The sequence below is a fragment of the Oncorhynchus mykiss genome, chromosome 2 (genome assembly GCF_013265735.2).
Source record: "Oncorhynchus mykiss isolate Arlee chromosome 2, USDA_OmykA_1.1, whole genome shotgun sequence".
NCBI lineage: Eukaryota > Metazoa > Chordata > Actinopteri > Salmoniformes > Salmonidae > Oncorhynchus > Oncorhynchus mykiss.
The window spans coordinates 33,125,464-33,142,908 of record NC_048566.1 but is presented as its reverse complement, the minus strand read 5'-3'; the positions used below and the strand labels follow the sequence as shown (position 1 = coordinate 33,142,908).

At 43.4% G+C, this 17,445-nt stretch overlaps 1 protein-coding gene and 1 long non-coding RNA gene across 4 annotated transcripts in view; one reads left to right on the top strand and one right to left on the bottom strand.

Annotated features, from left to right (window-relative positions):
• The window catches only part of LOC110487588, a 29,746-nt gene extending 17,154 nt beyond the window's left edge, over window positions 1-12,592 (bottom strand). The window contains exons 1-3 of one of the 3 annotated variants that reach the window (XR_005036446.1): window positions 12,377-12,592; window positions 4,499-4,622; window positions 3,664-3,774 (exon numbers count right to left, since the gene is read on the bottom strand). This is a non-coding gene — a long non-coding RNA (uncharacterized LOC110487588). Of the gene's footprint in view, window positions 1-3,663; window positions 3,775-4,498; window positions 4,863-12,376 lie in introns of those variants that run through there. The other 2 variants (XR_005036445.1, XR_005036447.1) reach the window with 2 other exon arrangements.
• Window positions 4,931-8,771, top strand: LOC110487585 (protein rapunzel-like). The gene is made up of 3 exons (XM_036946241.1): window positions 4,931-5,098; window positions 6,594-7,090; window positions 7,278-8,771. The coding sequence occupies exons 2-3, from the start codon at window positions 6,597-6,599 to the stop codon at window positions 7,966-7,968; spliced, it is 1,185 nt and encodes a 394-aa protein (XP_036802136.1). The 5' UTR covers window positions 4,931-5,098; window positions 6,594-6,596; the 3' UTR covers window positions 7,969-8,771.
• Window positions 12,593-17,445: the final 4,853 nt, after the last annotated feature.

Sequence of the window (17,445 nt, the reverse complement as noted above, 5' to 3'; positions counted from 1 at the left end):
GGCACAGTAGCTCAGTATTTGTATTTATTTTATACAGTCTTTTTTGCTCATATTTTTTATGATGCCATCTATTTTGTGAAGTGCACCAGTCCCTCCTTCAGCAAAGCACCGCCAAAACATGATGCTGCCACCCCCGTGCTTCATGGTTGGGATGGTGTTCTTCGACTAGCAAGCCTCCCCCTTTTTACTCCAATCATAACGATGGTCATTATGGCCAAACCAATCTATTTTTGTTTCATCAGACCAGAGGACATCTCTCCAAAAAGTACAATCTTTGTCCCCATGCAAAACATAGTTTGGCTTTTTTAATGGTGGTTTTGGAGCAGTGGCTTCTTCCTGCTGAGCAGCCTTTCAGGTTATGTCGATATAGGACTCGTTTTACTGAGGATACAGATACTTTTGTACCTGTTTCCTCCAGCATCTTCACAAGATCCTTTGCTGTTGTTCTGGGATTGATTTGCACTTTTCGCACCAAAGTAGGTTCATCTCTAGGAGACAGAACACGTCTCCTTCCTGAGCGGGTATGATGGCTGCGTGGTCCCATAGTGTTTATACTTGCGTACTATTGTTTGTACAGATGAACGTGGTACCTTCAGGTGTTTGGAAATTGCTGCCAAGGATGAACCAGACTACAATTTTTTTTCTGAGGTCTTGGCTGATTTCTTTTGATTTTCCCATGATGTCAAGCAAAGAGGCACTGAGTTTGAAGGTAGCCTTGAAATACACTGCTCAAAAAAATAAAGGGAACACTAAAATGACACATCCTAGATCTGAATGAATGAAATATTCTTATTAAATACTTTTTTCTTTACATAGTTGAATGTGCTGACAACAAAATCACACAAAAATTATCAATGGAAATCAAATTTATCAACACATGGAGGTCTGGATTTGGAGTCACACTCAAAATTAAAGTGGAAAACCACACTACAGGCTGATCCAACTTTGATGTAATGTCCTTAAAACAAGTCAAAATGAGGCTTGGTAGTGTGTGTGGCCTCCACGTGCCTGTATGACCTCCCTACAACGCCTGGGCATGCTCCTGATGAGGTGGCGGATGGTCTCCTGAGGGATCTCCTCCCAGACCTGGACTAGAGCGAGACATGATGTCCCAGATGTGCTCAACTTGATTCAGGTCTGGGGAACAGGCGGGCCAGTCCATAGCATCAATGCCTTCCTCTTGCAGGAACTGCTGACACACTCCAGCCACATGATGTCTAGCATGGTCTTGCATTAGGAGGAACCCAGGGCCAACCGCACCAGCATATGGTCTCACAAGAGGTCTGAGGATCTCATCTCGGTACCTAATGGCAGTCAGGCTACCTCTGGCGAGCACATGGAGGGCTGTGCGGCCCCCCAAAGAAATGCCACCCCACACCATGACTGACCCACCGCCAAACCGGTCATGCTGGAGGATGTTGCAGGCAGCAGAACGTTCTCCACGGCGTCTCCAGACTCTGCCACGTCTGTCACATGTGCTCAGTGTGAACCTGCTTTCATCTGTGAAGAGCACAGGGCGCCAGTGGCGAATTTGCCAATCTTGGTGTTCTCTGGCAAATACCAAACGTCCTGCACGGTGTTGGGCTGTAAGCACCACCCCCACCTGTGGACGTCGGGCCCTCATACCACCCTCATGGAGTCTGTTTCTGACCGTTTGAGCAGACACATGCACATTTGTGGCCTGCTGGAGGTCATTTTGCAGGGCTCTGGCAGTGCTCCTCCTGCTCCTCCTTGCAGAAAGGCAGAGGTAGCGGTCCTGCTGCTGGGTTGTTGCCCTCCTACAGCCTCCTCCACGTCTCCTGATGTACTGGCCTGTCTCCTGGTAGCGCCTCCATGCTCTGGACACTACACTGACAGACACAGCAAACCTTCTTGCCACAGCTCGCATTGATGTGCCATCCTGAATGAGCTGCACTACCTGAGCCACTTGTGTGGGTTGTAGACTCCGTCTCATGCTACCACTAGAGTGAAAGCACCGCCAGCATTCAAAAGTTACCAAAACATCAGCCAGGAAGCATAGGAACTGAGAAGTGGTCTGTGGTCACCACCTGCAGAACCTCTCCTTTATTGGGGGTGTCTTGCTAATTGCCTATAATTTCCACCTGTTGTCTATTCCATTTGCACAACAGCATGTGAAATTTATTGTCAATCAGTGTTGCTTCCTAAGTGGACAGTTTGATTTCACAGAAGTGTGATTGACTTGGAGTTACATTGTGTTGTTTAAGTGTTCCCTTTATTTTTTTGAGCAGTGTACATCCACAGGTACACCTCCAGTTGACTCAAATTATGTCAATTAGCCTATCAGAAGCTTCTAAAGCCATGACATTTTCTGGAATTTTCCAAGCTGTTTAAATGCACAGTCAACTTAGTGTATGTAAACTTCTGACCCACTGGAATTGTGATACAGTGAATTATAAGTGAAATAATCTGTCTGTAAACAATTGTTGGAAAGAAATTACTTGTGTCCTGCACAAAGTTGATGTCCTAACTGACTTGCCAAAACTATAGTTTGTTTTAACAAGACATTTGTGGAGTGGTTGAAAAACTCGTTTTAATGACTCCAACCTAAGTGTATGTAAACTTACAACTTCAACTGCATGCTCCTAGGACTTCATTGAAAATAAGAATTTGTGACTTGCTGACTTGCCTATTTAAATAAAGATAAAATAAAATTAAAATAAATGTATAGGGTCTTTTTGGGATTGGCCCATGTGTTGCAAAAAGCCAATCGGGTAGTGACTAGTACATGGCTCTCCATCCCTGTTCCTGGGGAGCTACCTACCTGCAGGTTTTCACTGCAACCCTAATCTAGCACACCTGATTCTAATAATTAGCTAGTTGATAAGTTACAACTGGGGTTTGAGTGAAAACCTACAGGAGGGTAGCTCTCCAGGAACAGGGTAGGAGACCCCTGCTGTAGCATAATTTCATACCTCTAGGTGTCAGAATAGACGTGGAATCCTGATAACTAAACATTTGGTAACACTGCTACTGTAGGCACCCACACACGATGCCATATAAGTGAATTTAATACCTAATGATAAAGTGCATTTTAACATTTGCTATTAGCTGTCATAACTCATAAGTAGTTATAACATCGTTATAATAAATCACTAGGATGCATTAGTGAATGTCATTTTCTTGTTGCCAGCAGATGCTGTTGCGTGAAGATGCTTGTTTCCAGGTAGAACCTATTTGGGTTTCATGTAGAACCCTTTCTACAGAGGATTCTACATGGAACCCAAAAGGGTTCTCCTACGGAGACAGCCAAATATCCCTTTTTTTCTAAGAGTGTACTGTTTATTTCCACCAGAGGGCTTGGTGGAAACCAGACTGTATTACAAAGTCAATGTTTGGCCTATAGAGCGTTTTGATAAGCCTCATGGTGGGTCTAAATGAAACATACATTAATTTGGGAAAATATGTTACTATGAGAGTAGGCTTACTTAAATGTCTGTTTTCGTTTTAGGCCACGGCACTGTTAAAGAAGAGACACCGAGACAGCGCACACAGATATAGGCTACTCCTCTGTGGTATGTCCCCATGCCAGCCAGAAAAACAGGTTTCCCCCCCCCACACTCCCCTCCCCTGAGTCGGTGGACCAACACTGAGATGTATTAAGACAAGTAGGCCAACTGTCTGACACATAAGATATTGTCTTACCTGCATAACTTCATGACTTGTCGGATTCACTTGTTTCATGTGCAGTTGGCCTATATGTGCAGCTCCCACAACTTTATGCTTCAGTCAGAAGTCGTCATTTGAGACTGGCCTCTGCATGCGTCAAAGACATCGAAAAATAGGATATGTGTTTTATTATATGGCAATTAAATGCCGTTAAATTCAATTGTGTTATGTCATCCGTTTCATAACATATCAATGAATAGAAAGTTATAATTGTGCATTAACCAAATCTATATGCAGATTATAATGATTTATAAATAATGATTTGCGTAATGGTTTCTGATCATGCGGGGATGGGGAGTAGGCGAGGCGCGCTCGCGCACCAAATCTATGGCGCGCACAGAGAGAGAGAGAGGGGGGGGGGGGGGGGGGGGGGAGAGAATAAAACTGATGCAATTAATTGTTTTAGACATTAGGGTTAGGGTTTCAATTCATTGTAAAAAACTGTAAAAATTGACCAATTTCATCAATGTAATTGAACTGTCATATAAGCCTATACAATATTAGAGGCACAATGTAGCACAATATTATTTTGATTATAAGGTCAAAAAGCTTCAAACAGTCATGAACATGCCCTAATTGTATACAACACTTCGTTAATTGGATTTCAATAAGAAAACTCCTGAATTCAATGTTGGTTAAACAAAAAGATTAGGCTAGAAAATATTTGATCTGCTATAGGTAGTACATAAAAGCTTTCCCTGTAGGGGAGATGCGCTCGGTAAAAGGTATCGACGTCTCACCCATCGATCAATGTCTTAACTGCTAAAACATGTCACACTATCACACATTTCTACAAAAGTGTTGTACATACCGAATTGTTTTAACCATTTCAGAATAGACAATGTGTGCCCCTCCCGCAACCATTTCCAAGAGCTGACTCTTTCACGCAAAGTGCGCAATAGTCTCTTCCAAGATCTTCAGCCAAACGCCTGTACCTGTGAATTACAGCCAGTCACAGTCACATCTATCTTTCCCTCTCTCATAATAGCTTACCAAAATCCTCTTCATGTAAACACTGACGGTTAAGACAGGGGAGAGGGAATCCAAAAATATTCCACCGCATAGTGTGCGCTCCTTTCTCTCTCTCTCTCTCTCTCTCTCTCTCTCTCTCTCTCTCTCTCTCTCTCTCTCTCTCTCTCTCTCTCTCTCTCTCTCTGTCTGTCTCTCTCTGTCTCTCTCTGTCTCTCTCTCTCTCTCTCTCTCCCCCCCTCTCTATCTCCCCCTCACTCTCTTTGTCTCTACGTATAAACCTGCAGATATTAAATGCGTGGCGGTGAATCCTGCTCTCTTTTTGGACCTCTCCTCAACATCACAGTGAAAAGAGAGCTGTGGGAAAACTGAAGAAAAAAAAAATCTTAACTGCAGCTGTTGGGGCTGATCGGGCGTGAAGGACAAGTCGAGCCATTACCAGGTAAAGAAACGCTGTGCTGTTGTAAGAGAGGAATGGGTTTCTCGAACAACAAGACAGGGGTCAGGACTGCAAGGTGTGCCCAATGCTACTCATGGGGCTTAGCCAAATGCGTGCGTAAATGTACCCATACAATGCATCTCCATCATACATGGGCATGAGTGAAAACACTGAATTATTATATTATTCGACCTACCCAACTGCAATAGTTATTAATTACAGTTGGAGTAATACAAATGTAGAAGTAAATTAAAGTCAGTATCAAAATTTGCTATATGTTGTTATTCTTTTTTTTCTCAAACATTGGAAATTACAACACAGACGGTTGGCAAAAACATAATCTAAGATATTCCAATAAAACACATCTAATTGGTGTTTATTTATTAAGACTTGGTTAATTGGACATCATGTACTTGAAAATGACGCAGTGTCTGTACGACCGTTCATCCTCTACGGATTGTGGTCTGACCAAGGACGCAATAATTTAGCCAATTAGAGTTTGCAGACAAGGGGTGCAAGGGGATTTTTAAAATATATTGCTTGAATTTGGTCGGTTCTGAAACCAAATGAGGCATAAACAGACCCAGTGAAGGGCTGCTCACACCTCTTTCCATTTCAGTCATTTTATGACATGATAAATGTATCATCCCTTTTGGCTTTAGATTGTCATTTGTTTTACATGCAAATGTTGCATCTCATTCAATATTATACACATTTTTACCTTTGACCTTGACAATATCAGACATAAAAATGTAGCTCTTGATTACAAGCATCTCTAAAACGCGTCTGTAAATAGTGGTATAGTAACATTCATGGCCAGTGATTACACTTGCTGCCTGACTAGAGTACTTTATTGATTTAATTATGATATTCTATGTATTTCTTTTCACTGACTGTCAATCATTCTAGGGGCAATCAGCAGTAGAAACCATAACAAAACACCCCACTGCGATAACGTTTGTAACGAAAAAATAAATAATCATAAACAGTGCTATGATATAAAAAGTCCATGATATAAAAATATATATGTTTGTTTACATTTACTTTGTTGACATACATTGGAGTTAAACAAGCTTATATTTTAGGTTCTGATACAGTACGATAGTTTAACTAAGCTCATGAGGCATTTATAAGTTATATTTTTCAGGAATCAATGGGTACATATCATTACTTTAGAAGTCCAAAAATGTATGTAGGAACTGCTGATTGCCCCTTTAAGATTTATTAGCGATGTGGCCCATAAATGTGTATTTTGGTCTGTAACAAGGTCCTCAATATTATTTGTAAATGTCCAAGTGTGTTACTCTGGAGGGAAAACTCACACCCTGCACCCCAATAAGGATTTGAATGTTGACTGTTATTATAGGGCATTCAACCACTTTCTTTGAGATTACTGTGCAGCCTTTCCCTCCAGACTTTGAGCATGATTCCTGAAGACCGGCACACCTATGCCACGCATTGACACATAGTTTACCTTCCCTATTGATTCTCCCTCCAGAGCATGGCAAGTCCCCTGGAGAAGGTGGTGGCCCAGAAGAAAGAGGTCATCGAGGCTGTGATGGAGTGTTTCGAGCGAGGGGCGGAGGTGTTGGCCAGTGCAGTAGGCGAGCTCTTCCCTCTCTGTGTGGCAGCCGCCCCTGTCCTACGACTAGCCCTGGACAACGTGCAGAGCAAAGAGGTCTTCTATGTCAAAGAGCAGTTCCTGGCCGTGAGGAACAAGCTGGACGTACTGTCCACCCAGCTAGAGGACATTGATTGTGAGATTAAGAAGGGCCGGCTGGATTCCCAGTACTTCTCGGTGGAGGAGAACATCAGGAACCAGTTCCGGAAATACATGGACATTCTGGAGGCCAAGCCACAGTTTCAGGAGGTCAAGAAGAGACTGTTTCTGGAGCACTTCTCCAAGACCGGAGGGGAGAAGAACCTGTATGTGCTGTATGATGCTCTGATGGGCACCAACAGCTTTGGGGAGTCCATCTTGGAGGTGGTGGAGAGGTAAAGTGTTCTTAACCATGCTAAATTGACCTTTATGCACCTGGGGAGCATGGTGTTTGTTGAGTATTTTAGTTTGAGAACACTTGTGTTATCAATTTGAACTGTTAACTTGTGATTATGGTAAATAGGATGACTACTTTTATTGTTATTCATAACAACTGAGTGGTTGGTTCTCCATCTGTCTCAGGTATGAGGCGAGGAACAGGCGCCTACTGGAGGACTTCTGTGTGAGGATGAAGGAGCTCTTCTGCCTGGGCCTGATTGCCCTGCTGGGCCACTGTGCCCTCACCAAGGGCCCCGATGAGGAGCAAGAAACCATCCAGGTCTGGAGCAGAGAAATCGAGAGAGTGGAATTAAAGATGAAGGCATGCATTGAGGCCTGCGTAGCAGCCTTCCCTGATCAGGCCTGCCTTGACGCCCAGCGTCTTCTCCAGGAAAAAGAGGAACGGAATCTTCAGGACACGGCTCAGGAAGTACAGGAATTTCTCACCAGGAAGTACGACTGGGTGAGCTGGTCGGTCCGAGTGGTCAACCACTCTGGCAGCAGCTATCGGAACTGGCGTGCCGGGGACCACTTCCAACACATGGCCGGTCAGAACTGGTTTGAGGTGCTGCAGGTGAACGATACCAACCTGGTGGTTTCCTACAGCACCAGTCCCCAACCAGTGCCCCGCGACTGCATCCGGCAACTGATGGAGGGGCCGGGGAAGAAGGGTGATGCCCAGGCCGTGGTGGGGGTCCTAGAGAAGCAGCTTGCAGGGTTTGTGGTGCATGCTGTCAGTCACCATAAGGAGAGTGAGGCCACCTGGAGCTTCCCTGAGGACTGCCACTACTGGGAGAGGCACAAGAACGTGGCGCTGTGCATACACTCGGAGTGATGCTGATAGAGGTGCAACAAGTCAGACAAATAGGGACCATTATGTAATCAACCTGAAGGGTTATTCTAAATTCTGAATTGACCGACTCAAAGAGGATGTGTGGGAAATTATGGTAAATGGTGATGAGGTTTTGTGAATACGCCATGCAGTTTGTCTTAGCCATTACATAATACTATGCACTGTGTATAGCAAGTAGCTTTGGTGGCAATTAGATTCACTGTATAGAAATCTGAATCTTTTGCTAATTGGAGGCAGTGTTACAATAGTCCAGTGTTCGCAGAGTACTTAATGAACTGTATATGCATTTTATTATAAGTGACGAACCCCTACCATAACTTATGACCACATTTTACTCAATACTCTCTAGTAGTTAAATAGCTTAACTCAATGCATCTTACCCTACTGCCAATAGGAATAACCTTGCTGCCCACAATTCCACAGAGATCATTTTGCTGAGATTGCAACTGCTGAGCTGTGCTCTCATTTTGTCTCTCTACGACACAGGCTGACCTACATTACAATGAAAGAGAGCATGGAAGCTATTTTGCCATCCGTGAAAACAACTTGGCAGTGTTCTCTACTGTGCTTTGTCTTCACAACACACTCAAACCCCTTGCTTCTGAACCCATAGCAGGCATGCTGCAGTAGCAGAACTTTAATGGTATTACCTCCCGAGCTGTGCCTATTTGTGAACAGATTACTTACGCCAGTTGTTACAGCATGTATGTGAAGTGATGTTTAATTGACAAATCTTTCTAATTCCTACTAATTCAGTCATAATAAAAACAACATCCAAATTCTAAATATGTCATTGTGCTTTGTGACAATAAACGGCAACACATTAGCTGTTATTGGATGTATACTGTGTATTTGTGTCTTGCCTGTCTTGTGTAAACATGTTGACGTCTATTGCCATTAAAGCAAGCTAGTGCACCTGCACTCACCGGGGCCCCTACTAATTGAATTGATATTTGCACATAAGTCAGCGTTTCCTGTCCACAGCTTTGGTTTGATAGTCTATGAATAACCTTTGGCTGCGCTAATATCCTGAAGACGAGCTCCAAAGTGCTTGGATCAGCATGATGGAATCACACATTATCGGTGTTGGAGGTGGAGAGCGGTGGAAACGGCCATCATTTCTTGGCCGGTGGAGTAGCTATATGGTTCTGCCAGGGCTTTAGCCTCAGTGCTACACTATCGTCAATCAAGCCTGTCAAAATTGATTGAGTGCAGTCTGTAATATACAGTGCAGTTGGAAATAGACCTTTTTTAATCATCCTCCTGTCTTCCATGCACCCTCTCTTAATGTGTCTATGGGATGTGTGAGGAAAACAGGGGTTAAGAGATTTCTTGCCGTTCACTAGGGTGACATAATAGGGTAACATTTCTCCTCTCTGAAGGTTGAGTTTCATAGTTAAGGGTCTCATTGATCATACATTTACCACCATTGAAAAACAGGTGGTGTTGAAAAGAGATAGAATGCTGCAGACCGATGGGTGTCAAATATTCACCATGAAAGAGCACTTCTCTTCAAACACACCATAAAACCTGTCCTGCAGACCACTGGTGAAATGCATCATCACAACAGGATAAACAATGCCACAAAGTTGAATTCCATTGCCAACTTTTTCCCAGGAGGACAGGAAATTGGAGTTAACAGGGCATTTTAAATGTTGCTCTTCATGCAGCCTAGCATAGTAGGCTATATATAGTATAGTATATAAGTATGGAAATAATTGCAACGTCTCAATTCATAGAATGGTGGGGTTTATGTTTTATTTTTTAAATACAGGATTGGAGCCATGTTGTCCCTCTCCATGGTCTGTTTATCACTGTAGGTTGGTGGTTAGTTCAGCTCTTATTACATAAACCATACAGCATAAGCCCATGGAACGTCTTGTATTCATTAGTGGTTCTGTGGGCTTTTCCTGGGTAACGTCTATTGATCCATGGAGCTCTACTCCTGCATAAAGAGCTTTCCCTGTGATAGCACGTCAATTCCAACTGCCAATATGGAACGATCAAAGCTTCTGTTTGCTAGCCTGATCTATTGAGGGAGTCTGCTTTGTGGTGAAGGAGCTACAGTTATTCTGTTCATCTGGATAAAAATATTATCTGGGTTTCTCCATAATGAACGAGAAAGGTTGTATGGAGACATGGAGCCGGTGCTACTCTGAAGACAGAGGGCGCTATCAACAAACAAATCAACAGTCTTCTCATTGGTCTTCTCTAAGACTCCCTCAGAATGACGGATTTTGCATGGTGATTCTCCACAATCTGCTGTCTCAAAGCAGTTAGGGATTAACATTTGAGGGTTTTTACCACATATTGTGCATGAGCATGTTTGATTTTTCATACCAGATTATTTGCAGTATGTGGTAAAATGGTAAACCTTTCAAAACTAGAACATAATCCTAATCTGAAGACATTTTCCAAAACATCTTGATTTTTACTTTCACTTTCATAAAGTATTCAAAGATTCCCATAATTCAACAGGACCACGTGTAGCTGATGTAAGCAGTGGCACTGCTGAATGTCAGAGTATTGATCCCTGTGTTCCATCTTCAAATTGCCCCTAGATACGGATGAAATAGAAAAGAAGCGACGGCTGACATTTCCATTGGAATCTATGCCTATACACTTCCACTCTGTGGCAATCAGCATTAAGGAGACAGGACATGAAACACATCATGTTGTTTGCACAGAATGGCTGAGCCCCCTAATGTTAGGAGACATTAACGAACAATCAGCAACAGGTTTGTTGGATTTAATATTTTAACCTGCTCAGGAATTCTAAAAAACCCTATCTATTAGATCCAAAGGCCTGTTTAAAGACACGTTCTTCTCCTTACTAGCCACGTTTACCCGTCTTCAGGAAGAGATCACAGCTAATATCAATATTTCATAAACAAATGAGTGATTTGATGGAGGGAAGCATCAGAGTGGCCCTGGAGGGTCTGGATCAATGGCAGGATGGCTCTGCCTGGCTGTCTCTGCCAATCCCAGCCCAGGATAATGTTATTACCCATCAGTCGGAATGGACCATCGACCAGCCCGCTGCTCTTTAAGTGGGCTAATCCGATAAAAAGCATTAAAACATTTGTTCAGTGACACACAGCAGCAGGTCCAGCCCAGCACTCAGGATCAACTCTCTAAAAGGTCTCTCTCCTGGCTGGAGGATCTGCGGTTGGGGCAGTAGTCTTGTGAGTGTTCATCTACGCACTTCTCTAGGAGTAGTGGTATATGGGACTCTGTGAAATAGTGTATGGAATGTCTACAGAACACATCTTTATGGTGAAATACCATAGAGAAAGTGTGTCCAGTGAATACAAAACATGTGTTTTTGCCATGTGCACTGCCTCAAACAGTTCCTTCATGTTGGGCTACACTTCCGGTCTCCCCCCATGCACTCAGTGCTCTCCCCTCAAGGCCCCCCTAAGTTTGCAGTATACTGTAGACTAGACTTCCCCCAGCAAAATGTCTCTCCTCTTATACATCACGTCAGCAGCCAAGAATCTCAGCAGATGTGTCGTCTCTCTCTCTCTCTCTCTCTCTCTCTCTCTCTCTCTCTCTCTCTCTCTCTCTCTCTCTCTCTCTCTCTCTCTCTCTCTCTCTCTCTCTCTCTCATATATCTTGGAGATAAGATCCAGAACCTCTTGTTTGCTCTCCTCCCCCACACTTACCCTCCTCCCCAAACTACACACAGAGTAGTTCCTCTTATACTGTCCAGTACATCAACCAATTTCGTTAGAGAATTTATCTACTGTAGCCTTGTATGAGCTGGGTGTTAGGGGCTACGGAGTGTGTGTGGGGAGGGGGCTAAGAGGCCTTCCCCCTTGGGAGTATAAGGAGTGTGAGCGAAAGCGTGAGAAAGAGGAAATGGAGGATGGGAAATCAGGAAACCACACAGCAGCGATCTATGATAGTCAACGCACAGGAAGTAATAGTTTCGAATCTACATAGAATCCCCATCTAAACAATCCACGTCATAACTGGCTGTGTGGCTTCATAGACAGTAGACTTTCAGGGAAAGGGTCACATTTAGAGTAAAGTACCAGCTTCAACCTCAGTCTGGGTGGTTCCCTGTAGCAGGACTAAAATTAGTCCCCCAGGCTTGCTGTTATTTGTATGTCCACAAAACCATTACTGAATTAAAGTTGCAATCTGTATATTCATCTAAACAATTCAGTGTGCTCTATAAAACATGTGATCTCTGTTCTCTCTGTTCTCTCTTTTTTTCTCTCTCTCTCTCTCTCTCTCTCTCTCTTTCTTTCTTTACCCTCCCTCACTCCCACACGGACTCACGTCTCACTCTCTAAGATGCACATATACTGTACAACCAGTCACTCCAGAACTTCAATATGGATAAAATACAATACATACTCTTGAAATTGTTTGGATTTCTTACCTTGTCCTTTGAAACTGACACCATAGCAAGTTCCATGTGTGCAACTTAAATGGTGTAAAATTGTCTGTAAGACAAAATAACATTCTGGTACAAGTATAACTGTATCTAACTGTTTAGCAGACTTTGGTTGACACTCATGGTTACCCTATGTGGTCTCCCTACTAAGCACTGTGGCACTTCTCTCTTCCTATGAATGGTATTAGTTGTTTGGCTGGCAAAGCGTGGGCCTGTGTGTGGTAGGCTGGGGTCCACAGCAGGGGACCATGGCCAATGATACTGGAACAATGAGGCATGTGAAAGAATCACGTGACTGTCTAGCTATCCACCTACACCACTCAAATACTGATGAGGCCAGATTCTAAAGAGAGCTTCACTGCCTCACTGAGTTGTGTGCAACTCAATCAAGCAAATAGACCTCAGAATAGGTTTTGAGACACAATAGACAGCAACGGTGTAAAGTACTTCTGTAAAAATGATTTAAAGTACTACTTTTTTTTGATTATCTGTACTTTACTTTACTATTTACATTTTACTTCACTATATTCCTAAAGAAAATGATGCACTTTTCACTCCAGACATTATCCCTGACACCCAAAAGTACTAGTTACAATTTCAATGCTTAGCAGCAAAGGAAAAAGGTCCAATTCATACACTTATCAAGAGAACGTCCCTGGTCATCCCTACTGCCTCTGATCTGTTGGACTCACTAAACATAAATGCTTCCTTTGTAAATTATGTCTGAGTGTTGGGGTGTGCTCATGGCTGACAAAAAAAAGTAATACAAAAGGATTTTGTGCCGTCTGGTTTGCTAAATATAAGGAATTTGATGTGTAGCATTTACTTTTACTCTCTAATTTTACTCACGTATGACAATTGAGTCATTTTTCCACCACTGTACTTACTGTAAGTACATTTAAAACCTGATACCTTTAGACTTTTACTCAAGTAGTGTTTTACTGGGTTACTTTCACTTTTACTTGAGTCATTTTATATTAAGTTATCTTTACTTTTGCTCAAGTATGACAATTGCATACTTTTTCCACCTCTGATGGACAGTATAATCTGGTTACAATCAAACAGATTATTGGAATGTAGCTGTTGTCCACATTTTCTAACAGTGCTCCTACCTGCGTGCATCAGAGACATTTTAATGTATGAGCCGCTCTGCTGAAATTAGGGGGTAAACAAGATTCTCGACAGTAAGAGTAATTACATTTTCAATTTGCTTAAAGTCTGTGGGTGATTCACTTGGCTTGTAGAGGCAAGGATGACGTCTGGGGTGAATTTGTATGCAATCAATAAGCTGACCTATCCCAGCCTCTGATCCTTTATCTGTTTCCTCTGATCTAACCTGAGTTTGTATCGATCTGTGGGACTGACTCATGGCTTGGGCCTGTCTCTGTGATGGAGACAAACAAGCATCCCTCACCAGTAGGGCGGCTGTGTGTATACAGATCAGTGGCTTCTCACTGGGCTCTGACATCAATTCAACATCTATTCCACATTGGTTCAGTGTAAATTAATTGAAATGGCTTGGAAACAACGTTGATTCAACCAGTGTGTGGCCAGTGAGTTATGACTCAGATTGGTCAAAGTTATGTTAGAGCGCAGCATTTATGGATGATTAGCCTACTGTACTTAATAACACATGACAAAGAGGGAAAGTGAGAGTGAGAAATTGTGTTTGTTAGTGACGTAAATCATTATCAAATAGTTAATTGCCATAGCAGCATTTGTTTGGATGTTAAATGACGAGAAGGAGTCAATGAAGCGAGTAACCAGTCTTGTTCAGCACATTGTAGTACATCCGGGTACATCAAGCACACTGGTAAAAACACTTCTGTTGCAGCAATGAACATTTACCAACAGATGGCAAAACGTGCCAACTTACACCCATAACATCTTCCCTTTTATAAAATAGGACAGGAGATGTCAATTCACTAACAAAGCAAACCTAGTAATAATATCCAACATGAACAGTTTAGGTTTTTTTCAGGTATAAAATGAACAACACATTTTGATAGTCTGTTCACTTTTCCCATTTAAAAAAAAAAAAAATATGTCAGGAATCTATAGGAGGAAACCTACAGATAAAGGATTTTAGGTGGCTGGGACAGCAGCCCACAGCGTGAAAAGACAGAGGGCTTTTCTGTGAAGACTGCGGGATCACGCACAGGCATGTCATCTGACTGTCTGAGGGGAGTATTGATGGGCGAGGGAGCGGGCGTCCTGTTATCCCCTGGCTCCTCACGACCCCTATGACCATCAGGGTTCTGAGTAGGGGCTGGCTCAGCAACCCAAAGGTCAACCCTGTTATGACGGTACAGTAATCCATTCACTACGACCAAAAATGTGGTTAAACTGATGTAAGTTTGCCTGCATAAAAGTCCCTGGCCACTAGGAGCGCCGCTTCTGGGTGAGCATTTTCTTATTCGCTTATGGCCTTATAGAGTTGGTTGAGAGCGGTCTTAGTGCCAGCATCGCTTTGCGGTGATAAATAGACGGCTATGAGAACATTCTTGGTAGATAGTGTGGTCGAAAGCTTATCATAAGGTACTCTACCTCAGGCGAGCAATACCTCAAGACTTCTTTGATGTTAGACATCGCGCACCAGCTGTTATTGACAAAAAGAAACATACCCCCACCCCTCGTCTTACCAGATTTAGCCTCTCTGTTCTGTCGTTGTATGGAAAATCCCGCCAGCTCTATATTGTCTGTTTCTTCGTTCAGACACGTCTCGGTGAAACAGAAGATGTTACAGTTTTTAAATTCCCGTTGGTAGGATAATCTTAACAGTAAAACGTCAGCCATGTTCTTCAGTGCCATCATGTCAGAGCAAATTCCAGGAGGTCGAAGGAATTGACCGTAAAGCTCCGAGACAGGATTGTGTCGAGTCTCAGATCTGGAGAAGGGTACCAAAAAATGTCTGCAGCATTGAAGGTCCCCAAGAACACAGTGGCTTTCATCATTCTTAAATGGAAGAAGTTTGGAACCACCAAGACTCTTCCTAGCTGGCTGCCCGGGCCAAACTGAGCAATCCGGGGAGAAGGGCCTTGGTCAGGGAGGTGACCAAGAACCTGATTTTCACTCTGACAGAGCTCCAGAGCTCCTCTGTGGAGATGGGAGAATCTTCCAGAAGGACAACCATCTCTGCAGTACACCACCAATCAGACCTTTATGGTAGAGTGTCCAGACGGAAGCCCCTCCTCAGGAAAAGGTACATGGCAGCCTGCTTGGAGTTTGCCATAAGGAACCTAAAGGACTCTGACCATGAGAAACAAGATTCTCTGATGAAACCAAGATTGAACTCTTTGGCCTGAATTCCAAGCGTCCCGTCTGGAGGAAACCTGGCACCGTCCCTACAGGGAAGCATGGTGGCAGCATTATGCTGTGGGGGTGTTTTTCAGTGGTAGGGACTGGGAGACTAGTCAGGATCGAGGGAAAGATGAACAGAGCAAAGAACAGAGAGAAGCTTGATGAAACCCTCCTCCAGAGCACTCAGGACCTCAGACTGGGGCGAAGGTTCACTTTCCAACAGGACAACAACCCTAAGCACATACCCAATACAGTGCAGGAGTGGCTTTGGGACAAGTCTCAGAGAGAACTGAAAATAGCTGTGCAGCGACGCTCCCCATCCAACCTGCCAGAGCTTGAGAGGATATGCAGAGAAGAATTGGAGAAACTCCCCAAATACAGGTGTGCCAAGCTTGTAGCGTAATACCCAAGAAGACCCAATGCTGTAATCCCTGCCGAAGGTGCTTCAACAAAGTACTGAGTAAAAGGTCTGAATAATTACAGAGGGCAAAAAAGTATTTAGTCAGCCACCAATTGTGCAAGTTCTCCCACTTAAAAAGATGAGAGAGGCCTGTAATTTTCATCATAGGTACACTTCAACTATAACAGACAAAATGAGAAAAAATCCAGAAAATCACATTGTAGGATTTTTAACGAATTTATTTGCATATTATAGTGGAAAATAATTATTTGGTCAATAACAAAAGTTTATCTCAATACTTTGTTATATACCCTTTGTTGGCAATGACAGAGGTCAAACGTTTTCTGTAAGTCTTCACAAGGTTTTCACACACTGTTGCTGGTATTTTGGCCCATTCCTCCATGAAGATCTCAGATTGTGAAAAACTGAGTTTAAATGTATTTGGCTAAGGTGAATATAAACTTCTGACTTCAACTGTATGTGGGGGATACAACCATCCCAGCTCTGCAGCTCTGCATGCTTCAAAGAGACTATTTTGCTTCAAAGAGAATCATTAGATCATTTGTTTTGGGACTGTCCATATGTAGCTTGTTTTGGTTGCAAATTCAGGAATGGCTGAAAAATTGCAAAAGGAATCTGGAGCTAACTCCGCAAATAGCACTGCTGGGTGAAGATTCTTGCAGTCGTATTTGGATCTATCTGGGTAGCCAGAGTGTAGAGCTGTCAGGCGTACCCCTGTTCCCTCTCTCCGGCTCTTGACATCGCTGGTCTACTAACCACCAGTCCTGACTACATTATTGCGCACACCTGTTCACCATCATTACACACACCTGGTTGTCATTCTCTCCTTGATTACTCCCACTTTATTTAGCCCTCAGTTGTCATCGGTCACTAGGTGTTATTGTTTTCTGTCATGTTCAGTACACGTCTCATGTTTGTTCATCTGTTTCGGTTCATTATTCAACTCACATTTTGCACCTGTTTCCTGACTCCCGGCGTATACGTTACAGAATAACACCTCAACAATATGGAAGCCGAAGAATATTCAACCCTCTTCCAGACGGGTCATCTACTCTATCAGCACCAAGACCTGCTGGCGAAACTGGTGACGGCCATGGAGGACGTCCTCTGCATTTTCCACCACTTCGACACCACCAGCGAGGTTACCCATTCCCCTATCAGAGGGCCTCACAGTGAGCCAGCCCCCCAGCATACCCAGCCGTCCGCCCAGGTCAGCGATGCCGACTGTCCCTTCCAGAGAAATATGACGGAACTCCATCGAAATGCCGTGGCTTGCTACTCCAGTGCTATTTCACCTATCAGATGGGCGCCCCCACCACTGAGAGGTCCAAGG

What these genes read in the sequence shown, in the direction of transcription:
- LOC110487585 (XM_036946241.1), top strand. Translation starts at nt 6,597, where the DNA reads ATGGCAAGTCCCCTGGAGAAGGTGGTGGCCCAGAAGAAAGAGGTCATC. An exon ending in ATCTTGGAGGTGGTGGAGAG is followed by an intron (nt 7,091 to 7,277) that starts GTAAAGTGTTCT and finishes CATCTGTCTCAG; the next exon opens with GTATGAGGCGAGGAACAGGC.